This window comes from Silurus aristotelis (assembly GCF_946808225.1).
Source record: "Silurus aristotelis genome assembly, chromosome: 19".
NCBI classification, from domain to species: Eukaryota; Metazoa; Chordata; class Actinopteri; order Siluriformes; family Siluridae; genus Silurus; species Silurus aristotelis.
Genome location: NC_139592.1, coordinates 21141313 through 21168296, shown reverse-complemented (window position 1 = coordinate 21168296; position 26984 = coordinate 21141313). Strand labels below are relative to the sequence as shown.

Here is a 26984-nt window from a genome sequence, read left to right as displayed (position 1 = left end):
TCTGTTCCACATTTAGTTTCCATTTCCTCTTATAACAACCTCTATAATTCCTGAGAAGATGTTGCACTAGATTTGGAGATTAGTGTGAAATTCATTCAGCCACGAGGGTGTTAGTAAAGGCAGGAACTGATGAGGTGAGGAGGCCTCTGGTGAAGCATTCCAAATCATCCCAAAGATGTATAATATGGTTGGAGCGCTGTAGCAGGAGATCTTCCACTCCAACACCATGTAGAGCAGATCTTCATGGAGCTTGATTTGAGCACAGGGGCATTGAAATGCTGGAAGAGATTTTGGGTCTCTTAGTTTCATTTCCAAACATGTGTAATTTTAAACATTTATTCATTCATAAATTCCAAAATTTCCGAACATGTCTAATACAATAGTGTGCCTTCGAATTTGTAGCAACGGTTTGGGAAAGATTCAAGTAAGGGTGGGGAAAGTCTGGTGTCCCAATACTTTTGCCCATATAGTGTATTTTTGGGCTTGTTATTGAGAATATTATTAATATTATTAGATTTTTACATGTACGTTCTGAAAAAATATTGTGTGTGTATATATATATATATATATGTGTGTGTGTGTGTGTGTGTGTGTGTGTGTGTGTGTGTGTGTGTGTGTGTGTTCTCATATGTAGCTGGACCAGCTGGTGATCGATTCAGCGATGGAGAAAAGAGACATGGAGCACAAACACGCAACGATACAACAGCGGGTTTGTCAACTCTTTATTTACCTGGAGTATAAAATACATTTCTATATAATGTCCACTATTTAGACAAATGTTGGTGGACACCTGAGATTTTTTTAACTACGCATTCCACATTTAGTCCCCATTTGCCCTTATAATAACTTCCACTTTTCTGGTAAGATGTGCCACTAGATTTTGTGGAGATCTAATTGTTAATTTTGTGTGACATTCATTTAGGCACAAGGGTGTTAGTAAAGTCAGGTTCTGAGGTATGTGAGAAGGTCTGGGGTGCTGTCTGTGTTTACATTCATCCCAGTAGGTTTGAAGTCAGAGCTTTATAGCAGAAGATCTTCCACTCATGTACCCATATACAGTAAAGCATATCTTCATGGAGCTGGACTTGTGCACCAGGTGGATGTCACTCGGTAACTTTTTTGGGTCTCCTACTTTAAGTGAAGGAACAGTTCAGGTGTTCCAATACTTTTGTCCATCTAGTGTATATTTATTATTGTTACAACTATTGAATATAATTTATGGAAGAAACAATTTATCTAAGTTTGTCCTGTGGAACATGTCTGATCTTTTTTTTTTGTAGATTTAGTTTATCATCAGTAGAAATTGATTTTCCGGAATGTAAATCTCACTTAAATTTATTTTTGTTTTATTTTCCTTTTATTTGACCGACTGAAAATGATCTTCACCTCACAGACTCTTCTACAGGTCAGTTTTTCTTTCTGTTTTCAATATTAATTCTTTCTTGACTGATATTTGGACATCATTAATAGTCTGATTTTCAGAGCTCCAGCGTTAGCACTTAAGTTTTGTACCTTTAAGAGTCACACACACTATCAGTGAGCTACAGAAGAGGTCTGAGAAGATCTACAAGCTGGAATAACAAGGGAACTGGCATGGATTTAAAAGAGCTGGGCAACATTAAACACCTTAGGAGCAAAGTGATCTTAATACACACTCTGGGAAATTAGACACATGACGTAACGGCTATAGATACCATCAATATTATAGAGAAACGCAGTATTAAAGAGCACTGGATCAAAGATGAGCAAGAATCCCAATGAACACAATTCAGTCTCCTTTCACTGTAGCCACAACTGCACCACCTGCATACATCATCTCTAGCAGAAGCATTGATATTAACCTCATAAAATAACCCCGTATTTTCTGTGCATTTTTTTCTGTGCATTTCTCCTGTAACACGAGCAGCTCAACTAATTGACAACGGCATTCATTGACAACATGAATTTCATAAATATTTATTGTAAAAATTATATTAACATGTACGTTAGTGATTTTGATAGTGTTTAGGCCACCACAGAAGGCCTTGCTGGCCCTATTGGCCTGCCACTACATGTCCACTACAAAGATTTGTTTGGGTTTAGTTCGTCTCCATGGCAAAATGGGTCTCGTGCTTTTAAAACAGCGAGTTTTGCTCATGCACGGCACATATCTCAGAGATGCATGCTGGTGCTTGGAGCTCCTGACAGCGGTGTGTTGGACGTTCAGAAATTTAGTTCGATGTGTGTAAATATTTAATAAATCATGATGTGGGAATACCTTAAAAGTGTAAAGCAGAAGATTCTCGCCGAGTTAAACCTCACGCCGGTGGGTAAAGTCATATTTTCTTTACATGAAATTGAGTTGAAAAAAGTTGAAAGATAAAGCGTGGAAATGGTTAAGAGTATTTTCCAGCCTGGGAATATTCTACAAAAATGTTGCCAAAAAATGTATTTATTAATGCAGATATTTGCATTTGTCCTGATTTTAACTAGTTTTCATTATGACATCAGGGCTTTTTTTAGAGGACAGTAGAGTACTAGTGGTGTACAGTGGAGCTCTAATACATTAGTGGTCGTTAATAAATAAATTATAATCAACACGTTACAGCTTTATCGCCTTAATATCCTTTTTATTTATTTATTTTAGTGCATTTAAGCAGTTAAAAAGCTTCGAAACTACTCGAGTACTACTTATAAGACAAAATATTGGTGTATATTGAGAGTATATACATGTATTACAGTTTGCTCTGGATATAAAGCATCTACTAAATGCTGTAAAACGTACTTTATTTTTAACAATCCGATTGCCATACCACAAATTTGGAAGCGCACGATTGTCGTTTACGCCTCATGATTGTGGAATGGGATGTCCAACATGCAGTCCACGTTTTTTTGTCCTTATATTGTGTCTTGGTCTCTTATCTAAGCAGGAAGTCTGATCTTCACCTCTTCTATCCATAAAGAGGACATTTTCTTTTTTTTATATTCCAAACTTCCACTATGTTTTCTGATCAGGACTTTGCCTACAACGACCAGAAGGTGGAGTTCAACCTGGATGCCCCCAACGGCGTGGTGATGGAGGGCTACCTGTTCAAACGATCCAGCAACGCCTTCAAAACGTGGAACAGGTAAGAAAACGTGAAAATGATGGCGCCAAAATACAAAACCATCTCTAATAGAGCGCGGCTTTATCAGTCCACTGGTCTGATACACTCATGTGTGTTCCTCGTGTGCTTTTCTCAGGCGGTGGTTCTCCATTCAGAACAGTCAGCTGGTGTATCAGAAGAAGTTGAAGGCAAGTGTTCCTCGTCGTCCTCGTTCAGACGCATGAGGTTAAAAGCTTCACTCACACACATACGCACTCTTTTTTTCACAAGCATTGTTGATACGTATGCTTCTGGAAGAACATCCATATTCATATGCAAATAAGTTCTCAGAAACGGCTTTCAGAAACACCAGCTCATGTGATTCCGCCTACGATTGTGTCCTTGTCTTCTTCACATCTATTCCACATGCATTCAGCTATTTTATCCAGTGTGTTTGTCTCCTGTAGGACTCACTGACTGTAGTAGTAGAAGACCTGAGACTGTGTTCAGTCAAACCCTTTGAGGACATCGAGAGACGCTTCTGCTTTGAAGTGGTGTCTCCGTTCAAGTGAGTCCTACCTCTGTAAATTCTGGATCCTACTAGCATGGTATGACCTTCCTGGTGATAGTGATAATGATGATAATGATGATGATGATGTGTTGCAGGAGCTGTATGCTGCAGGCTGAGTCTGAGAAACTCCGACAAGCCTGGATCCAAGCAGTGCAGGCCAGCATCGCCTCGGCCTACAGAGAGAGTCCAGACAGCTACTGCACCGAGGTCAGCACATATAAGGCATTTTTCAGGACACTTTGTGAAAACAATATCAAATGGGATTTTATATGTTTGTATTCTTTTTCCCCCTCAGCGCCTGGACCGCACGGCGTCTCCCTCTACCAGCAGCATCGACTCGGCGAGTGAGCCTCGAGAGCGCAGCCTACGGGCCGAGAGCGTGCTGCAGAGGGTGCAGTGTGTCCCGGGCAACAGTGTGTGCTGTGATTGCGGTCAAGCCGATCCAACCTGGGCCAGCATCAACTTAGGAATCCTGCTCTGTATTGAGTGCTCCGGCATACACCGGTAACACAGAGGGTCTTTATATGTGTATGCACTGTGCAGACTCACAAATATTAGTTCGCTCTCAGGAAAAATCCATACTGATAGTTTTTCCGGGTTGCTCGAGTGACTGAGAAGGTCCTTATACATTCTTAGAGCGGCGAATCACTGACACCACGTGCTGTTTGTAAAAGTGGCGTTTTTTATTCATTTTGGATGTAACGGTTTTTATTTATTCAGAGTGTTACTTTTAGTTCCAGTTCGAACGCATGCCATATATTTTCATCAATGTTTATTGACATAATGAATATATTCAAATTAATTTCATGTAGCACAAATTCTTGATTCGGTATTATTTTACATTTTGTAATGGTTTTTTATTTATTTATTTATATTTTTGCATTCCCTTATTTATGAAATCTGATAGAGTGTGTGTAAACTAACTTAGGTCAACCGGTTCAAAGGTTTTGCCAATGTCGTCTATTGCTGGAACTATTGTTAAAAAAAAATCCATACCGATAGTTTTTCCAGGTTGCGTTATACAATACGAGAGCGCCCTCTAGTGGCAAATTACTTACACCACATGCTGTTCATTTGAAGTGTCTTTTTAAAATTAATTTTATTTATTATTTTCCTCAATATTTATAATATAATTAATATATTCATATTTATTATTTCATTTAGCACATTTTAATGATTCAGTAAATTTTTTATTTGTAATCCAGTATTTTCCAGTAAATTCAGTATTTTAAATGGAGTATTTGTTTATTTTAATCTAGTATCCATTCATTAAAATTACTTTATTTATCTTTAATCGGCAAGTTATACCCACCTAGCTGTTGGTATCGGTAAAATCCACTATTAATTGACTAATAATAATAATAATTCTAATAATAATAATAATTATAGCATTTCTGATACGTCCACTTCCTTAAATAAATTTCCCAAATAATTTTTACAAAGATTCTTAATTCCACGGATTTTTCTCCCCTGCTACTTTTATTTTCTTGGTCTTTTATATTCCTGGACAGACAGATTATGCAGATCCCTTCACTCCTCTCCCCATGCTCCAGAGCGCCTTGTGAATATTAATGCGCCCACCCTGTCTCATGGCTGAGGTCCGGGCAACTCTCTTCTTTTCATTTGGTCTTTAATTGTGACAGTGTTGCCCAGGACACGCAGCATTGTACGCAGATGTGAAAAAGGGTCGGAGCTGTTGTTTTTTTCAAGTCTGCAGCACTGTAATTTCAGAAATAATTATTTCTCTGAAATAGTTTGAGATGATTTAGTTCATGCAGTATTTGTGTACTAAAGCAGGTAAAGCATATAAGCGTGTAGTATATAGGAGCATGTGAAGGTTTATAGCAAACGCCTTTTCTTTCATTGTGAGGGCCGTGTACTGTACTGCCAGACGCATGTCAGACAGATACTAATTAAACAGCAGGCTTTTACTTGCTCAACTGTAATGATTGTGTATGTGTGTGTGTGTGTGTGTGTGTGTGTGTGTGTGTGTGTGTGTGTGTGTGTGTGTGTGTGTGTGTGTTTTCTTCATGCAGGAGTTTGGGAGTGCACTGTTCCAAAGTCCGGTCTCTCACTCTGGACTCTTGGGAACCTGAACTACTCAAGGTGTTGTTTTATTTCTTCCTATATCCTCTTAATCCATCTGGTCTACTGTTTTACACCACACCAAAAAAATTGACACGGATGTAAAGTACACCAGAGGTGTAAAGAATACTGTGATTCGTGAGCTTTTATTTCCTAAAATACACATCCAAGTGAACACCTCAACACTGCATTAACCAACAACACAACAGCTTCTTCAACCTGCCAGAATGGAACAAAGATCAAACACATCATTAAAAAAAAGACAAAGTAGTAAAAAGCAATCTTTTAAAAAGGAATCTGTAAAGCCATATGTATTCTTCTCCAATAGTCCTTAATCACATAGCAGTCCCAGAAAACATGGTAATAGTTAGCATTCAACAGTAACAGTTTCTCCAACATAAAGAAAAAGTGCTGCATGGATGCTTCTTAGGAGAGAAATAAATGAATGAGCCAATTGGTTAATGTTGTTGACAAGCCCACATTAATCCACGTGACTTTGTGGCTTTGCGTTGCAGTTGATGTGTGATCTGGGTAACAGTGTTATAAACCACATTTACGAGGGCACGTGCGAGGAGCAGGGCATGAAGAAACCAGGAGCAAACGGCACCAGGTGAAAGAGGCACCGTACACTATGTTCCCACTTTCCCTCTACAGAGTTAATTCTGTAATCCACATTTGTTTTTGACTGCAGGCAAGACAAAGAGGCATGGATTCGAGCCAAGTATGTCGAGAAGAGGTTCCTGAAGAAGATGGCGACGGCAGAGGCCCTGGCCAACAGCGAGAGGAAATCGGAAAGGCGGTGGGCGACGAAAAAGTGCAGACGCCACAACAGTGCCGCCACCGTGCCCAAACACCGGCGGAAATACAGACAGGATCCCGGCTCAGGTAACGTGTCTCAGCTTCGGGTCTTTGGTTATTTCTATTAAATTGGGATTGTAGAGACTGAACTATTCATTATCATGTTCATGTTTCTTCCTGCCCTTCAGCCACCACAGCGCTGGAGAGAAAGTTCCGGCGAGATTCGCTCTTCTGTCCTGACGAACTGGACTCTTTGTTCTCCTACTTTGACAACGGCTCAGGGCCTCGCAGTAAGTCTTATAGTCCATATAAGACCGAGGGAAGGATTATCCTGAGAACAATTATGATCCTTTATAGAAAACAATGTTGTGTTTGATGTTTTCATTATTATCGGTGCCACTTGAAAGTATTTCAGTACTCACTACTCACATTATTTAATGATTCTTCTTTGTTAAGTGCATGTGTGTAACACGTCCGTGGTTTGGCGCTTTCTGGTCCCGCAGGTCTCAGCAGTGACAGCGGTCTGGGAGGCAGCAGTGACGGCAGCACCGACGTCCTTCTGTTTGGCTCAGTGGTGGGCAGCGTCACTGAGGAGGGTGAGGCCCGAGGATGAATTACACATCACCATTTAACACACTCTCACTGAGTTTACACTAGAGGTCGACCGATAGTGAATTTTACTGATAACCGATTAATCAATTGATAGTTTTAAAAATTCTTCTTCTTTCGGCTTCTCCCACTAGGGGTCCCCACAGCGGATCATCCGTCTCCATACCCCCCCCTGTCCTCTACATCTGCCTCTTTCAAACCACGTCTTCCCTCACCACATCCATAAACCTCCTCCTTGACCTTCCTCTTTTCCTCTTTCCTGGCGGCTCCATCCTCAGCATTTGTCTATAGTTTTTAAAATTGATACTGAATTTAAAAAAGTCTCTCCATGTGACCAAAAAACTTTATAATCTTTAAAGAACTTTGGCTAACAATCAGATCAGTACATATTTGATCCAGAAACGGATTCCGAGTCTTAGAGCGAATGAAGCATGGTGATGGGTGTACTCTCGCGCTCACTCTGGTTGCTGCTTGCACAATATTCCGGGTGCAATTCCCATACCAGAAATTTCGACCTTCATGACAATAAAATTTGTGATCAACTGTTTACATTTTTGTAATGATTTCAAATAAAAATGGCTGTTTGGTTAAATAATATCTAAAATTATATTTTATAATAATTTATAAAAAAGATAAAATCAGATGAATGCAATACTTTTTTTATTATATTGATTAAATTAAGTAATTGATCAAATTAGCTTTTTATTAAACAGTTTAGTTAGTTAGACCCGATTTTGGTGATACAGATGTGTATATAAGTTAACGAACTTAAGGCATGACCAAGACATGTATATATTATTAGATCTCAACTCCCCACCTACTACATAATATTAATACTAATTCATATTGAATGAAAATTGTGCTTATTTTGCTTTTTGTTCAGTGAAAGCGGTGAACTACTTTAGATTGTATAATTGTATGTAATAAAGAAATTAAAGTTCAATAAATCTTGATAAATGATATCTTGCCATGTTCCCTCTTAAAAAAGCATATCACGGTAACCTACCTGATGTTGCTGCGGAGAATCCGACACTCTAAATAACTCGGAATCAATAAATATTTAAGAAAAGTCGGTATTTAATCCCATTTGTAATTTTTTTCTTGTTAAGATAATTGTGTGTGTATAGTGAAACTTATTTGAGAGTGACCATCCAATACAGATCACCGGATACATAAACTGTCATGCCATCTTGTGGTGTGTGTATGTGTGTGTGTGCGCGCACCCACAGAGTGCGAAGCGTCTGAGGAGTCGAGTGGTGAGGTGGAGCCGGAGCCGGAGGCGTCAGACCCAGAGGATGTGCGTGAGCTGCATCCTGGTGCGCTGCTCTATAAAGCCTGCAAGGCTCGTAACCTGCCCGTCATGGCCGAAGCACTGGCACACGGCGCTGACGTCAACTCTGCCAACGAAGAGGACGAGGGCAAGAGCCCACTCATACAGGCCGTGATCGGAGTGAGTCAGCCATTTCTTTAATGCAGGGGTCCCCAAATATTGTTAATATAATAGGCCACATTATTTTTCCTTTTTTTAATGTGGAGATTTAATTACAATTTAAATGTATTTATTATGCCACCTAATGCTAGATAAGTTTATATTGTTATGCAATGTACAGAGCATTACTTTTCAAGAAATGATAGACATTTTTTCATATTCATTGCTATTGAAATCAAAACATTTACGCACATATGCATACGGTTGGGGTGAATGGAACAAATAGTTAGGCTATGTTAATAACCAGAGGTCGACCAATAGTGGATTTCACTGATACCGATAACTAGGTTTGTTCGTACTCGCCGATAACCGATATATCAACCGATAATAAAAAACATTTTACCAAAATAGTACTGAACTTTATTACACAAATAAAAAAAACTGTACTGATTCATTGAAATAAATATTAATTAATAAATATAATCATATAATTAATAAATTATATATATAATAGCGCTCTCTGTGCAGCGCGTAGTTAAGTGTAAAAAAACAAACAGCGTTAGTGATTCGCCTCTAGAGGCCGCTCTCGTAATTACAGCTGACAGCAATCTGGAAAAACTATCGGGAGGGATTTATGCTAAGGAAAATAGAGGAAATTTTAGTTTGAATGCCAACCTTTATTATTAAATAAAGATATAATATTAATAAAACATATATTTATGACTCTGGCATTGTTCAAAGGACCATTCCAAATGTGGGGGCAGGGCATATTGTGCCTGTGGGCCAAGGTTTGGGGACCCCTGCTTTAATATGTGTTTATTTTTTGCTGGAATTTAATTGAGTAATTGTATTTTTTGGATAGGGTTCTTTAATAGCCTGCGAGTTCCTGCTACAAAACGGAGCAAACGTCAACCAAATAGACCTGAAAGGACGAGGGCCGTTACACCATGCTACGTATTTAGGGCACACGGGGTATGTAAACACACACTCACACTCAGACACACACCCTCTGAATACCCTCTGTCTGACTGTACCCTGTATTTTGCAGGCAGGTGTGTTTGTTCCTGAAACGTGGAGCCACACAGAACGACGGCGACGACGACGGTCAGGATCCTCTCAGCATTGCGGTGCAGGCGGCCAACGCCGACATCGTCACTCTGTAAGCGACCGGCATCAATCACCACAAATTACACGATGATGAGGAGTTAAAATACCTCGTTACTCATTTTGTTCTTGATAGGAAAAACATACCGCCTTCTTAGCTGCGTAAAGTTAATACCCTTGTGTAATTTAGCGTTTCTTTTACTTACTCACCGATGTCGTGACTTTCACTTCAAAGCCTGAAGGCTTTCTTTACAATTGCTTTGCCTACTTATGGGTAAATTGTGTTGTTATTAGAAAAGTGCTATTTGCAGGTGAATCATTATGGGGGTTATGTAAGAGCGTTTGGTTAGAAGGTTAGAAAAACCCTTAGTTTAGTCAACCAGGAACAAACACAGTATTAAAAACAGCTTTAATGCTTCATTATGGACAATCGGTGTCTCACCGAACGAATGTGTCATTAATGTGTAGCGTCTCGCTGCAGCCAAGAGTCAAACACAGGCACTGGATACAGGAATTGGGGTTCAGTCGTGCTTTTTTATTCGTGATTTTAGGTGCGAAAATGGGGGAAGAGAAGAAGTTGTGAGGGAAGTGGGGGGAGTAAAGATTCGTGTAGGTCTGCGAGTTGGAGGAAGAATGAGCGGGGTACGCCAGGCAGGCTCCGATGCTTGGAACCGTGATGAGAGGGTTGGATTGGTAGTCCACTCCGTCGGTGCAAAGAGAGAGAGAGAGAGAGAGAGAGAGAGAGAGAGATCCAGCATTACTCAAGAGTATTGAAAAAAATTTGTGTTTCCATGTAATTGCCCTATTCGGGTTTTCTAGAATATAAAATTAAGAATTTGTAATAAAAAAAAAATTCTAAAACAAAGGCTACATCTACACTAATCATTTGAAAATGCCGTTTTCATCTAAAAAACAGTTACGTCCCTGTCATTTTCGCCAGGAATTTATGTACTTTCCGACTCTTTAAAATGTCACGGAGACGACTGCAAATGAATCATAATTTTCGGAAGCCTTCGTTTTCAGACACAGTCCACACTGCGACATGAAAACGCCATTTATCCACTTCGGAGAAGGAGTTGTTGCTCTGAATATCTCATTGTCTCCAGCCACATCTTGTCTTTTCCGCCCCGCCCTCCTGCCATGCGCGCCGAGGCTCTCCACAACAGTGGTGCTGAATCGGCGCTGTCCATTCAGCACCCTGCCGGCAGTTGTCTATGGGGCACTTGCTCTTCCTTGTGCGTGGGTCAGCGGCCCGTCATCACACATGTTGTTGTTTCGACATGCATAGATGATGATTAATAAGAAAATCTAACAACATTAAACTAAAACAGAAGATTCTGTAAGCATCACACTTGATTTTAGTTTTCCATTCCAGACTTGATCACGGTTTATTTTAAGCCCTGCCTCTTTTATAGGATGTTTTATCAGTCCCAGTGGTTGGGGAGAAGGAAGAGATGAATGGAAGTATTAAAGCCTTATCGAAATCTTTCTCTATTTCTCTTTTACATTCTATCTCTTTCTATCTCTTTCTCCAGGCTGCGTCTGGCTCGGATGAACGAGGAGATGAGGGAGTCCGAGGGGCCGTTGGGGCAACCAGGTCAATACCCAAGCAACAGTCCTACAGAGCAGCAGTACAAGAAATGCATCAAGGAGTTTATTTGCCTCAACATAGCTGAGTGTTAGATGTTCCTGTGTAGCATAGACTCTCATTCTCTTTCACTTTATTTTTCCCTCTTTACTAATCTCTTGCCTCACACACCTATACCACAGCACATCTAAACACTGTGGGGGGTAAAGTAGTATAAGAGAATAATATTATAAGGTTACAACACCATTTGTAATAATAACTGTAATAAAATGATCTTATTTTCTTTAATTTCTTACAAATGTTTTGAGAGGGGCATATTAGAAACAAGTCGGGTGTCTGTCTGATACAAAGACACTCATAAGTAGGGATTCCAAAACCTTGTTTAGAACTTAAACCACAAACAGAACAGACTGCGGAAAGACATCAGCGCCCAGGAAAATAAAGGATTTTCTTTCTGTGACCAAATTCATATTTTATACAGGAAACAGGGTTCAGCTGGTGCTGGTGTTGTAGGTTTTCTACTATTGATGGATATCTTTCAGCAAATGATATCAACGTTTATCAGGGTTTATTAATCATTTGTCAGACAATCAGTTATATTGTAATGAATTATAATGATAGTAATAATATGATGATGATGTCATGAGGTGCTGTTGGATAGAGTAAAAGTCGTAAATGTCTAACCCTAAGCTAAAGACTAACAATACTTCGGGACCACTTTCTAAGCCTAAACCACCATCAGACGCTTTCTAACTGCTTGCCGTTACTCTGCTTAATCTAACAATACGATCTCTGGAAAAAAGCAAAAGACCTGCATAAAACACACTTTTTTTTGTTCCCTGAAACACTTGGATGCCCATGTTGATTAGATTATTACAAACTTAAAAAGAATACATTTAGAACAGATAAAAATGTGTGATTGAGTTGCGATTAATCACGAGTTAACTGACAATCATGCGATTAATCACGAGGAAGTATTTTCATCGATCGACAGTCCTAATATATATATATATATATATATATATATACTATATTGCTAAAGGTTTGTGGACACCTGGTACTTTTCGAGCATCACATTCCACATTTAGTCTCAATTTGCAATTATAAATCCCTCCACTCTTCTGGGAAGATGTTCCACTACATTTTGGAGTGCGTTCATGGAAATTTGTGTTTATCAGCCACAAGGGTGTTAGTAAAGTCATGTACTGATGTACAGTAGCTGAGGTGGGGGGAGACTTGGGGTGCAGTTAGTGTTCACATTTATCCCAAAAGTGTTTGGTAGGGTTGAGATCAGAGCTCTATAGCAGGCCTTTTAAGAGCTTCCTTTCTATTTTAACCAGATCTTTATGGAGCTCACTTAGTGCACAGCGGCATCGCCCTGGTAGAACAGGTTTGGGTTTTCAAGTTCAAGTTAATTCGAAGCATCCAAAGACGTCCTATACAGTTGTGTGCCTCCAGCTTTGTGGTAACAGTTTGGAGAAGAACCACATATGGAAGGAAACATCGGGTGTTCACAAACTTTATATATATATATATATATATATATATATATATATATATATATATATATATATATATATATATATATATATAAAAAATCAAGTAGTACATTTACAGATGTACTTTTTATAGCTTTTTGTGTTTTGTACATCACAATTCTGTCCGTAAAAAAAGGAAGTAACGAGTCTACAGTCTGAGTCTTTTAAAGCAGCCTCCACATGCTCGCTTATCAAACTAGCTGTTATTCACCAAACACTTTTCAAGGATTTGTCCTCATACAAATCGATCATTACTGTAAACCAACGTTTTTATGTGCGCTCTAGTTTCTATGGCAACTGGCTTAAGCACGGTCTGAAATGACAATAATCAAGTTGTGTGCGCTGCACTTGACGTAGACGTTTTATGGTTATGAAAGACATCAATTTCTGGTGCAACGAAACAGCAACCGATGCAACCAAATGGTAGCTAGGCTTGTTCCTAAACCACGCAATAACGCAGAAAATGTAGGTTTTTATGGTGTACTATTTTACTATATCGATCAGTACACAAGTATTACATATGGGATGCTGCCATTTTTCATAATATTGAGTTTTTCTGTTTAGTCATTTATTAAATTTTTTTTATTACAAATGCGCATTACTGCCAACTACTGGCAAATATTGGTATTAGATCATTCTTGGTTAGCGTCAGTGTTTCAGGGCTTATCGGTCTCCTATTTTATCCCGGTTTATATAAAAATAAGACCTAAAACACTGGAGGCAGCTGTTCTCTAATGTTTTTTTGAGCTTTTAAATGCACTCATTTAAAAGGATTGGGCCTGAACCGACTCTCCTATCAAATACATGTATCTTGGAGAAATTTTGGGCTCGATTAAAATAACTGTGATGTATAATATATCGTGAAAAAAAGAAAAAAAAAAAGACTGAAAAGGAAATGGTTCGTTAGGTAGAGCTGAGGAGTATTATGCACTTTTTTTTTGACAAAGAAATGTGACGGAGTGAGATGATTGGATGATTTCACTCGAGATAATCAGTATTTTTTGTAGCGTTTGATCGGAAAAAGAGTGAAGATAGTATTTTTTTTACTTTGCCATCATTTTGCCGTTAGATAAACAAATATGCTTCATATTTGCAAGAGGAAAAAAAAAAATCCACAATCCATAACCGATGATGAACCAAATATCAAATGGGATCATTTGTAACTGTAGAACTTTGGTGTATCTGATCATCGGATGTGAAATGATCAGAATCTGATTTCCGATTAATTTATTTGTTTGTTTGTTTTTATTTGCTCTGCGGTGTTCAGGGGACTGTCGCCGCTAACTTCTATTGTATGTGATTGTATGAGTGTGAATATTTGTTATCTTTCAAGTCTGTGGTGTTTGAATTGAAAAATTTCAATCTGACGTCATACTTTTACTTACCGAACCTTCAATGTCTTAAGAATCTCCACAAAATATAATCTTACATACACAGGACAATAATATCCAGAACACATGATTATAAAGCTCCCGTGCTGGATATATAATCACCTCAGAAGATGTGCACTATATGGACAAACGTTTGTGGACACCGGAGCATAAGATATGTTGGATCGAATGTGTTTTTTTGAACATTTCACTTCACATTTAGTCGCTATTAGCTTTTATTATAAGCTCCGCCTTTCTGGGAAGATGTTCCACTAGATTTTGTTTAGATTTGTATATCCAGAAGGTGTTCAATAGTGTGTATAGGTCTATAGCAAGAGATCTTTCACTCCAACCCATGTAAAGCAGATCTTCATGGAGTTGACTTTGTGCACTTGTTGACACTTGACAATCGTGTGCCTCCAAATTTGTGGGAACAATTTGTAAAAAAAAAACAAAAGGCACATATAGCCGGAAAAGTTCGCTGTCCCAATACTTTTGTCCGTATAGTGTATTAAATATATAAAATTAAAATCTATATCTTTCGGCTCAGAGGCCACAGACGCATTTCTATCCTAAAAAACACACTCTTTCATTCTTCATACAAAATCTGACAACAAAATGATTCTTTTATTTAATCAGGGGTGTCAAAAAAATACATAACGGTTTTAACTTGGACCTGAATCAATTTGTTTTAAATCTGAATTAGCTTGTGGACTGTAATAAAAAAAAAAAAAATCAATAATAATAATACAGAAAATGAAAAAAATATCTTTGTTATTCTTTTAAAGGAAACACTATTGAGAATAAATTCAGTGTAACTTAATGCACCCTGTTTTTTTAAGCCTTAAAAGTTTTGGCACCCCCACTCCCAGTTTATCATGTTGTGAGATTTTGATGAGCTTCTCTTTTGATGTAGCCTTTGTTGTTTTTTTTAAAGAAGGATGCCAGACGTGCGTTTGTCCCTCAGGCCTGTGAACATTTGTAGCACTTTGATTTAAAAAAAAAGAAGAAAAAAATACTGTTCACTTTAAAGAGACTAAAAAAAATGTAAGGAACCGTATTCTTTGGCGAAATGCAAATGGGGGAGAAAATGCACACCGTATAAAAGATTGTGCTGTAGATAGGAACTTGTATTCTCTTGTCTCCTGTCTCACTACAACTCCTGTACAATAACCTGCCAAGTTCGTCATTCGCTCCTTTCCTCTGTGAACTAATCCCTGCTCTCGCTCTGTTCTTTCTCTGTCTTTGTAGCTGAGTGAAAAAAAATTTGACAATAAAGAAAAGATCTGAGGGAAATTTTAACCTTTTTTTCTTCTGCTTTCTTCGTTTGTGTGTGAGACTAACTGCATTTACTTTCTTCTCCCTTACTGCAATTTCACTATGGTTTACACAGATAGGAAAATAGCTTACACTTTAGTTAAAAAAGTAAACATCCGCAGGGGATATATTGTATTTGAACAAAAGGGATTGGACACCTGACGTTTACAGCCGTATGTGTTTCCTACCCAAAATTGTTTCCACAAAAGATCTTGAGTCTCCTCACCACACCTTCATCCCTACCTGACTTTACTGACACCCTTGTATCTGAATGAGCTCAAATCTCCACAACATCTAGTGAAACATCTTATCAGAAGAGTGGAGGTTCTAATAACAGCAAATGGAGACTAAATGTGGAATGGGATGTTCAGAAAGTACACACAAATCTTATGGTCAGGTGTCCACCAATTTTTGTCTATATAATGTAGCTGCAATTTTGCTATTAGTTATTGAATTGTTCCAGCATTTACCAAACACTGAATGGAAAAATGACACATTTACTTGTTTGCTACACACGAACTTTCCCTCTGACTCTTTTACCGAGAGACAATAGAGACTAGGAGCAGTTCGTTCGGGTGTTTTTTCCGTTTCTGCCATTCAAAATGGGTTCAATCACCTGCAAATTCTACAATATGTTAAGCTAACAAATAATCGTAATCATTTCCAATATATCAATATATTCTGTTGTCTTTTTCTTCAGGACGGAAGTTCTAGCGGGTTTTAGACCGTTTCCATAGAGACGTGAATCCGAATCGAATTATGCAAATTGAAAATCGAATTATAAAAAGTATTATTTAACGGAAGAACAAATCACCAACATGATGGAGTTTTGTATTGTGTTATAAGCAGGTGTTTATTTGACAATTTGAAACATCAATTGGACATTTTCAGGAACAGTTACAGGAAGTTTTAGGAACAAGGGAATGCAACACTAAATAGATGAGTTCGATTTATAAAGAATTGTGTTTGTTAATTGTTTTAAAAAATGTGTAATAATTGGGGAACTGTATTGGTGTAAGAGGAATCAAGTACAGCGCGTTGAAAAAGTCCCTCCGTGGTGGAGTAGGTTATGGGAAAATATTAGTTTAATCTTCTTCTTCTTTCGGCTGCTCCCTTTAGGGGGCGCCACAGCGGATCATCCGTCTCCATACCCCTCTGTCCTCTACATCTGCCTCTTTCATACCAACTACCTGCATGTCTTCCCTCACCACATCCATAAACCTCCTCCTTGGTCTTCCTCTTTTCCTCCTTCCTGGTGGCTCCATCCTCAGCAATCTTCTACTGATATACCCCATGTCCCTCCTCTGCACATGTCCAAACCATCTCAATCTCACCTCCCTCACCTTGTCTCCAAAACGTCCAACATGTGCTGTTAATGAAACTCATAATTATTCTCACTCGCATGGTATCGCGATGTGGTTTTTTCATCTCTGCTGAAAAGCTGCTCGAAAATCAGCATTTGTATGAACAGAAATAATTCACATGATTATAGTTGATTTCTTGAGTGTTTTGTAAAGCACATGCGCATCCTTTCCCTTCTCTTCAAGGTGACACCACGTACCTGGATATCTTCCGTGAGTTTTCTCACATGGCGTCTCACAACCCCGAGAAGCTGAAACGCAGGAGCATTCACTTCCGCCACTCCTTTAGGTAAACTCCTGAAGACGTGCTCTCTGGTGCTTCAGGGGACGCTTTACTTGATATCTCTGGTTCACTGTGGGTTTAAATAAACGAATTTGCTGAATTCAAAGGCAATTAAGTATTTTTTCATGCAAACTAATTAGATATTTTGTGTCTCCAGAGTTTGATGGACGAGGATGGTCAGGGCTGGGACATGAACTAGGGAGGACGGTGTGACAGTCTGACCCGCTCACAGTGTGAGAGACTCCGTCGGGTGAAATTTCCAAGTGTTTTAATCAAAGTCGAAGAATTTTTTTTTTTTAAATGGAGACGGCAAAAAACAGGTTCATAAAGTCCAAACAAAATCCCAAAAGTTCAAACAAGAAAAAACAAGAGAAAATGCTACATAATCCCTTAAAAAAGAAACACAAGGAAACAGGACACAGGTGGTGATAATTAAAGTGTCAGACAGACACAGGATGACATTAGAAGCAATGACGACATTTAGTGGATAAAAGACAGTAGCACACAAGTCCAAAAATTCCAGGCAGCTGGAATAGAGATTATATTTCACGTTTCTCAGCCTGCACAAGCTGGAATTATTTATCGAGCAATTCAGATACCAGTAATATCAATTACAGTTCATTAGAAACATGTGAATTTGACCTTTATACATTTTTTAAATACAGAAATGTTTTAGTAGCTTTATGGGGATGAGCTGGACTTATCCTTTTTTTTTTTTTTTTTTTTTTTTTTTTTTTTCATTTTCTCTGCATCATTGTTCGGAGTGTATTTTAATATTGTGTCTTCCAGAGATTAGTGGCATATTAAAGCTCACATCATTACAGTTCTTATTAAAGGACATGACTTCTGCGTTAGTGGCTGTATGTACGTACCAAAAAAAGCCCATAAGGAAAAGTCAGTTTCTGCTTCTGCCTAGATGGTGTATGTATGGTGTGTTGTGTGATGACTATGCTGGTGTAGTCCTACCTTCATCCTGCTTTTTATTCTTTACAGTTCCCATAAAGCGTCACAGACTTAAAGCAGCATGTTGTACATGTACAGTACTTTTTAGATGCAAAATGCTAATATATCATGAAACTTGTGGTATTTTGTAACAAATAAATAAACTGAAATAAAACCTTTGTGTCTCTGGGTTTGTATGATTGGAGTTTGTATGGCATCTCCAACATTCAGGGCTTTAAGATTTATTGTAGCATTGTGGGTGTGTGTGTGTGTGTGTATGTGTGTGTGTGTGTGTTTGCTGCACTGTGATGTATTCTAACATCACACCCAGTTCATGGGATAAACTGCACTAGACAACATAAATCACTTACTATGGATGGATGGATAGATGGACAGACCAAACATATAGTATGAGACAGAAAACAACATACATTTATACATACATACAAAGTAAACAATTTTCAAAGGATAGATAGATAGATAGATAGATAGATAGATAGATAGATAGATAGATAGATAGATAGATAGATAGATAGATAGATAGATAGATAGATAGATAGGACAGACAGACAGACAGACAGACAGACAGACAGACAGACAGACAGACAAACAAATAAATGTCACTCATGGGTCCACTTACTGTTTCTTTAAATTCCTGTCTTTTAACTTTTATAAACGGAACTATTATTCTCGGTATTGTCACTTCCGGGTCACATGGGGACACTTTGTAGAGACGCACACATGATTTCCAGCTGGTTGCGGGCGGAATATGTTTTCATTTTCCCTTTAAGCTTTTCATTTCGTGTTTCGGAATAATCGAACTATCTAGAAATAATTATAAATAAACGTCAGTTGAGGGTTTTTTTTTGCCGGTGTGAAAGAGGTAAGAAGCTGTTAGCATATGCTAGGTGTGTGTGTGTGTGTGTGTGTGTGTGTGTGTGTGTGTGTGTGTGTGTGTGTGTGTGTGTGTGTGTGTGTGTGTGTGTGTGTGTGTACCCACATATATATATACATATACGTGTGTGTGTTTAAGTTTCTTAATAGCTGAACTCCACCCTGAAAGTCATTATAAATATTTTTCGTAATATATATCTGATTATCTGATCTGAGTATTGATATGTTTGTTGTGTTGTTGATCGGTGGTGTATTTATGTTACTTACATGAGCAGCTAGAAGATGACTCACTGACGTCACAGGGGGACATTATAGTTGTATAGATTGTTATCTAAACCGTAAGGGGTGACAGTGGGGGTGCTGTAGCTGCTGGAGGAAGCACTGGACCCGGAAACCCAGCATTCATTGCAGGTGTAGGAAACGGTTGCACCAAGTTACAGTGGTGTTGGATGAAGCGGATCGTTTTAAGCAGTCACTGTAGGGGAAGCACTAAAGCGCCGCTGCATCGCTCCCTGTAGATCGATGTGAGGGTTATGATCTTACTGCAGCTTCATGTGTGGGGTTTCCACCTCTAGTGCGAGTAATGCATGAGCTGACGAGTCGAGCAAAACGAGTTTGATCACACATTAATTATAAAGGGTAAGGTTTATGTTTGTTATGTCGTGTTATGTTACGGATCTAATGCAAATAAACGTGGATTTGTGTTTCCAGATGAGCAGCAATCCTAATAAGAGAGCCCCGGCGACAGCCACGCAGAGATTAAAGCAGGATTACCTGCGGATCAAGAAAGATCCGGTCCCGTACATATGTGCAGAACCGCTTCCCTCAAACATCCTTGAATGGTAATAACCCTTCATCTGTGTGAGCTGAGTCAGATTTTTATTTATTTATTTATTTGATCTGATCTGACTAAACCCCAAATGGTCTTTCCAGGCATTACCTTGTCCGTGGTCCTGAGAAAACACCCTATGAAGGTATTACTTTACATTCTTAAATCAATGTGTACACCTGAGCAATAAGATTTTATGTGCTTTTTAAACATCTCGTTCTACGTTTAGTCCCCGTTTGCTGTAATAATTAACCTAAACCTTCTGGGAAGATGGTCCACTAGATTTTGGAGATTTGTGCTCATTCAGCCGCTTAGTCAAGGTACGGATGTAGGTGAGGTAAGGAGGCCTTGGGCGCAGTCAGCATTCAAATTTATCCAATACGTGTTCATTAGGGTTGAGATCCTCCAACTGACTGTATTAGACTATATAATCACATGCTCAAGTGCTCATGATATTTCTCACTCTGGTGTTTGTATTGTGGTTTTAATGATTTTATAATTACACTCTTGGTGTCACCCAAATGAGGATGAGTCTGGTTCCTCTAAAGGTTTTTTCCTTATACCATCTAAAGGAGATGAGAGCCACAGTCACACAGGCTTGCACATTGGGGATGAATACACATAGTTTGCATTGTTTGCACTTAGAATTCTCCTGTAAAGTTGCTTTGAGGCGGAAAGCACTACAGAACTGGAATTGAATTGAAAATATCAGAGCTCTATAGCAGAATATCTTCCACTCCAACCCATGAAAAGCATATCCTGATATAGCTGGCTTTGTGCACAGGAGCATTGTCATGCTGGAACAGGTTTGAGTCTCCTAGTTTAAGTAAGAAACAAAAACATTTAATGCTACCAAAGAACCTATACATTATTGTGTGCCTTTTTCTTCTATGTTTAGTCTCTAACAAAACAGATTCTGATTGATCAGGCTACAATTATTATAAAAAGAAATACACAGTAGCACTTTGACAGTAGTGTCAGTTATAATCCAGATAAATGATCTTGTTTTGATATATATATATATAAATTGTAAAATAATGATAATAATAATTACAAGTGTGTTTTATTTCTTTACTTATCAATGTTTTTGGAAGGAGTCTCCAGTGTCAATGATCTTATAACAGTCGTATGTAATGTGCTTCAGGGATTAAAAAGATTTTGGTAAATCATGTGTTTTAGTGAAACATTCTTCTAGAAGAGTGAAGGTTGTAACAGCAAATGAGGACTGAATGTGGAATGGGATGTTCATATAGCACATACCAATATTATTCTCTCTCTCTCTCTCTCTCTCTCTCTCTCTCGCTCTCTCTCTCTCTCTCTCTCTTTTCCTCTATCTCTCTCTCTCTTTGTCTCTCTCTCTCTCGCTCTCTTTCTCTCTCTCTCTCTCTCTCTCTCTCTCTCTCTCTCTCTCTCTCTCTCTCTCGCTCTCTCTCTTTTCCTCTATCTCTCTCTCTCTCTCTCTCTCTCTCTCTCTCTCTCTCTCTCTCTCTCTCTAGATATATATATATATATATATTACACTGAGCAGGCATAACATAATGACCACCTGCTTAATATTGTGTTGGTCCACTTTTGCTGCTAAAACAGTCGGGACTCTTCGAGCATCAACAGCATTAACTTCTTCAGCAGTTTGAGCTACAAGCTTTCATTCCCCACGTGCATCAATGAGCCTCGGCCGCTCGTGACCCTGTCGCCGGTTCACCACTGTTCCTTCCTTGGACCACTTTTGATAAATACTGACCACTGCAGACCAGGAACATCCCACAAGAGCTGCAGTTTTGGAGATGCTCTGCTCTGACCCAGTCGTCTAGACGTCACCATTTGTCAAACTCGCTCAGATTCTTACGCTCGCACATTTTTACTGCTTCTAACGTCCACTTTAAGGACAAAATGTTCACTTGCCATGATGAAGATTCACTTCACCGTTTATAATGTTATCATGGTATGCCTGATTGGGGGTGTATGTATATGTGTGTTATAAATGGACAAACTTTTTCTCATACTTATAATTGTGTTGGTTCGCAGGAGGTTTTTATCATGGGAAGGTCATATTTCCACGAGAATTCCCGTTCAAGCCACCGAGCATCTACATGATCACACCCAACGGCAGGTTTAAATGTAACACAAGGTACAATTTAAATACAACACACTTAGAGGTTTTTTTTACTTACAAATACATATAAAATGTTTCAGTATTCTACATGTACACATTTCCCTATCTGAGTGCAAATCCACGTTATTGGTCAAAAGAGCGCTAAAAAAAATTCCCAATGAAGTCGTACAAATGGTAATGGTAAATTGGAGAAAAAAAATAAAAGGGAAATGGGGAAAATAAACCAATATTTCGTAACCAAGCAGCGCTGACGATATCCAGTGAGCTCCGCCCATAATTCTGCTCTACATACCCCAAGGGTTCTGTTTGAGATTTGTAATTTATTTATTTATTAATTTTTTTTGGAGTAAATTTAAAATTGTAACAATTTTTATTAATTAATTATATTTTTTTCTTTCATTTCCATTTATCTCTATCACTTTCTAATTCAGGCTGTGTCTCTCCATCACCGATTTCCACCCGGACACGTGGAACCCTGCGTGGTCCGTGTCCACCATCCTCACCGGCCTCCTGAGCTTCATGCTGGAAAAAGGTCCCACTCTGGGCAGCGTAGAAACGTCGGATTTTACAGTGAGCGTGTGAATTTGTTTATTATTAACAATGAATCCGTTCGTATTTACAGCAGAACTCTAGTGTAGTCTCGTTTTACTTTCAGAAAAGACAACTCGCCTCACAGAGCCTCGCCTTTAACCTTAAGGACAGAGTGTTTTGTGAACTGTTCCCTGGTGTCGTCGAGGTGAGTACTGCTCTGGAGCTTTGGTGGGAAAAAAAACGAAATATCGCCTTGGTTGTGTCGATTCAACGGCGTGGACACACACCCGGACAAAAAGCATGTAATCTCATAGACTAGTCATATTGACTTATTGTATTTACAGCTTTACAAGATGCCATTAGGGGGTGGAGTCAGCGTATCAAGAGTTTTCTTAGTAGCCAACCAGATTGGATCAGACATGGATTGAAACGTGATGAACAAATGTTCTAAGAACAAATCAACCATTATTTATACCATAGCGCAGTCGAATTCTCGATTCTGATTGGTCAGGAGAGGACGAATGTTTTTTTGTTATTCGTTACTGTACTTAAGTAGCTTTTTCACGTATCTGTATTTTACTGAAGTATTTCCATTTGGGGAGACTTTAACTTTATTACATTTCAAAGTCCGATATCTTAATTTTTACTCAAATACATTTTGATGATAATAGGAACATTATAGTTATAATAAATCATAGCACTTTGGATATTTAAGTAGGATACTTGAAGGCTTTTACTCAAGTATCTGGTTGGTGTATTTTGTCCACCCCTGAACAGAATGTTTATTATGTAAATATAACGTTTCACGTGTTCCTTCCTCCCTGACAGGAGATCAAGCAGAAGCAGAGACTAGAAGAAGAGATGAGTTCCTGCGCTCAGGCTTTGCCTCTCCCCGACGTCGTGCCCGACTCTGAGACCCAGAACGGACACGCGCGTGCCGGGATGGCGGCACCCAACAACCACCCGCAGGTCAACCGAGAACACGGACTCCTCGGAGGAGCGCTCACGAACCTGTTCGTCATAGTCGGCTTCGCCGCGTTCGCATACACGGTCAAGTACGTGCTGCGGAGCATCGCACAGGAATAAACAAGAACTGGCCCGGACCTGAACTCAAACCAAAAAACAACAACAAAGCGGCATCGTCTCGTTATGTCAGAAGGGCTAATGGCAAGTTAGGGAGTGCTGTTTAGACAGTCGAGGTACGGAGGATATTTATAGGTAAATTTTCTGTCTGTATTCAGCCCCAGATTATAACCGGAATCATTTTCTGTGCCTTTTTTTTTAATACTTCTGTTCATATTTTACTGAGATTTGAAAAATAATCAATGCCACTACATGGACAAAAGTTTGTGGACACCTGCCCATACGTATTTGTATGTCCTTTTTTGAACGTCCCATTCCACATTTGCTTTTATGGTAACCCCCATTTTTCTGGGAAGATGCTCCACTAGATTTAGGTGAGGTGAGTAGGCCTGGTTTGCAATCAGTTCATCTGAAATGTGTTAATTAGGGTTGAGAGTCAGAGCTCTATTGTAGATCTTCCACTCCAAGTCATGTAAAGCATATCTTCATGGAGCTTCAACTTTGTTTGGGGAAGAAGCACATATGGCTGGGAAAGGCAGGTGTCCAAATACTTTTGTCCTCATAGCGCATACAGAATGATATGAAGTAGTCCGTTTGAGTTTGATGTGAAACATGATCTTATGCACACATATGATGGTGCTTTTATATAAAATATATATATATATCTAAAAAAAAGTAAACAATTGCAGGTAGGAAACCGAATTCGCATTTAATTCATAAGATACACGTGTAGCCAGGGATCGTTCTAGCCACAAATTTATTATTTTTTTTAAACAAACACGATGTTGATGGAGAAGAGTGCGTGTCATTGATGGCTCTTAACACCTGGAATCTGTGAGATCCAGTAAGTGAACCCCAGCAGCTGGAAAGAGTTTCCTCAGCGGTTTGTAAAGTGCAGTGCGCTATTAGAAAGCGCTAAAGCTCAAGATTCCATCCATATGCCTTTAAAAAGTCTCCGTTGTCAAATCAAAGAATATACACCCGATGTACACGTGTCTGTTACTATGGAAATGATGCCAATGTATTCGAATCAGTTGCTTTTCAAGCTGCTGATATAGAAAATGCATCAGCGGCATGGGATTCTGGAAAAACGTATAAATGCTGTGTGGCTGCAAACATGCTCATAGCAAAAAGAAGGTCATATCTCACAGACATAAAATCGAGGAAGTCAAAGAGTCTGTTAAAGGTCTTTTATGGTTTTTGAGAGACACACGCAGGTTCCTTTTGTTTCTAGGCAGCAAACTCTGTAATGTAACGATATTTCCTTCGACCAAACAAATATATAAATGTCCAGATGTTCCACTTTATTTCCATCGAAAAAAATCCTCCCTTGGATGAAGAACAGCTTTACGCGCTCTCGGCATTCGGACGTTTCGTTTCTCCGATCGTTCAGCTGAAATACTCACCAAAGGAGGTCTTCACTATTTCTTTATTGCGATCATCCCAGAGCAGTTCAATATGATTAGGGTGCAGTGATTGGGCAGGCCATGATGGAGAACATTCCATCTGACTTGTCTGCTCTCTAAAAGATGCTTACAGAGCTTGGATTTACGCTCCAGGTCTTGCAAGGTGTTGAAGTATGGAATGGTTGCCATGTTGTGTTTTTTTTCACCGGGAATTAGTGTTTAACATTCCTGGCTCCAAAAAACCCCAAACATCATCTCTGACTTATAAAAGTTCTTCTGTTAGAGCCAAAAAAAGGCAAATTTGGACTTATTTGTTAACTTTTTCCACTGTGTCTTTTTGCCTTTTACCGAGTTTGTTCCGTAGAATGAAAAGGAACGTTTCAAAAACATCAAACTTGGTGTTTTTAGACTTTTTGACAGGTATTGTACATGAGTTATCGTTTCCCTTGTACTAAATGTAACCCATTTTTGGACAGATGTGGACCAAATCCAGAAATACTGTCCTTTTAACATGCCAGAAGGCTTTTATTATTATTATTATTATTATTATTATTATTATTATTACATCTATTACTGCAATAAAATACAGACGTCCTAAAGGGCCATGCATTATAATATATTTTCATCTTTGTTTTCTCGTGATCACGACTTAATTTTTCTGTGATCTCAATATAGCAAATGTTTTCTAGTTACCATAGAACATTCTCTCCCGCCCAATACACAGACAAATTATGTACTGGTCACGAGGAATGTTCTAAATGCAGCATCATGGGTAATAACCGTGACCGTTTTTGGCGCATGGACAAGCACCGCTTATGGTTATTATACATGATGCTGCATCTAGAACATTCCAAACATGCCAAACGCACAGAAAAAGTAAGCAAAGATCACACGAAAAAACATTTACGTCGAGATCACGAGAAAACGAGGAAGGAAAAAAAAAAGTCCTCAATGGACTTCCGTAATAAAATGCTGTTCCTACTGAGTTTCTGTAACCTCTTTCTCGTGGACCTCCAACACTTCAGTCTGTTTTATTGTTTTTTTCTTTTTCCCCACAGTGACCTGCGCACTTCTAACGCACAAACGAAAACTTTTAATTTTGGCTTTTATGGTATAACTTGTGCAATATCTTTCAACACGATTTTAAATAAAGTTTGTTTTTTTCCTACATTTCTACATTTTCTGTAAAAACTAAGAGAAAAAGTGTATCGTTTTGGCCGAACGTGAGCAGCACGAGAATTCTTGTTCTCTTTCTAGAGGCCACTAAACCACTTGTATGGCTTTTCTTTCTCTTTTACTGACGACTACACATACTTGAGGTGGACCCAAAAAGTTCAGAGACCAGCTCTGTTTACAAGAAAGTACTTTATTTACCTACGTTTATACACTATCACCTGCAAAACAGTCCCCTTGCACAGCAATACAGAGCTCTTGGCGTTCCTGCCACTTCTTGAATGTGTCCTGGAAGTCTTTTTACACACCATCTGCATTTTGCACTGGACCTCCACAACAGTGTAAAAATGGCGACCTTCGAGCTGCATCTTCATGGGCCAAAAAAATCGCCATCAAATATCATGCCGATATATCGTGCATCTAAATATCGGCGGCGGCCAGAGAAAAACTCATATCGGCCGACCTCTAGTCCGAACAGCACCAGTCAGTTGATACCACCTCGCATAATAACCAGCAAACATCTGGGGGGGGGTTAACAAGGATCATATTATTATTTTTTTTCCAAATACATCAATTTCAAATGAGCACAAATCTCCACAAAATCTAGTGGAACATCTACCCAGAAGAGTGGAGGTTATTATAACAGCAAATGTGGACTAAATGTGGATTTTTTTTCTCTCCTCGATCTGGTGTTGAGTGTGAATACTGGAATTTGTGCCCACCTAAAAACATTTACAGCATTTGGCAGACACCCTTAATCCAGAGAAATTTACATTAATCTCATTCGAACAGCTGAGCAGTTTTGGGATTATGGGCCTTGCTCAGGGGTCCAGGAAAGGCAGATTGGTGTGGTTTTGGATTTGAACTTTTACATTCCAAATCCAGTGGATCTTTC

The 26984-nt window shown here is 38.9% G+C and overlaps 2 protein-coding genes across 5 annotated transcripts in view; both read left to right on the top strand.

Moving 5' to 3' along the window:
• acap3a (ArfGAP with coiled-coil, ankyrin repeat and PH domains 3a) overlaps positions 1-18235 on the top strand; it is a 48120-nt gene extending 29885 nt beyond the window's left edge. For 3 of the 4 annotated variants that reach the window (XM_083569641.1, XM_083569643.1, XM_083569644.1), the window contains exons 9-26: positions 635-709; positions 1394-1405; positions 2995-3107; positions 3223-3274; positions 3533-3633; positions 3732-3843; positions 3932-4140; positions 5673-5742; positions 6237-6331; positions 6413-6606; positions 6708-6811; positions 7016-7115; positions 8358-8578; positions 9420-9529; positions 9606-9716; positions 11197-11258; positions 17022-17124; positions 17276-18235. In XM_083569641.1, the coding sequence (XP_083425767.1) occupies positions 635-709; positions 1394-1405; positions 2995-3107; positions 3223-3274; positions 3533-3633; positions 3732-3843; positions 3932-4140; positions 5673-5742; positions 6237-6331; positions 6413-6606; positions 6708-6811; positions 7016-7115; positions 8358-8578; positions 9420-9529; positions 9606-9716; positions 11197-11258; positions 17022-17124; positions 17276-17282 (1851 nt within the window). In that variant the 3' untranslated portion in view covers positions 17283-18235. The remainder of the gene's footprint in view (positions 1-634; positions 710-1393; positions 1406-2994; positions 3108-3222; positions 3275-3532; positions 3634-3731; positions 3844-3931; positions 4141-5672; positions 5743-6236; positions 6332-6412; positions 6607-6707; positions 6812-7015; positions 7116-8357; positions 8579-9419; positions 9530-9605; positions 9717-11196; positions 11259-17021; positions 17125-17275) is intronic. The other variant, XM_083569642.1, reaches the window with a different exon arrangement.
• A 517-nt stretch (positions 18236-18752) lies between these two features.
• Positions 18753-26084, top strand: ube2j2 (ubiquitin-conjugating enzyme E2, J2). The gene is made up of 7 exons (XM_083570437.1): positions 18753-18943; positions 19666-19796; positions 19888-19928; positions 21809-21911; positions 22328-22466; positions 22552-22632; positions 23256-26084. Exons 2-7 carry the CDS (start codon positions 19666-19668, stop codon positions 23511-23513), a joined length of 753 nt encoding a protein of 250 aa, XP_083426563.1. The 5' UTR covers positions 18753-18943; the 3' UTR covers positions 23514-26084.
• Positions 26085-26984: the final 900 nt, after the last annotated feature.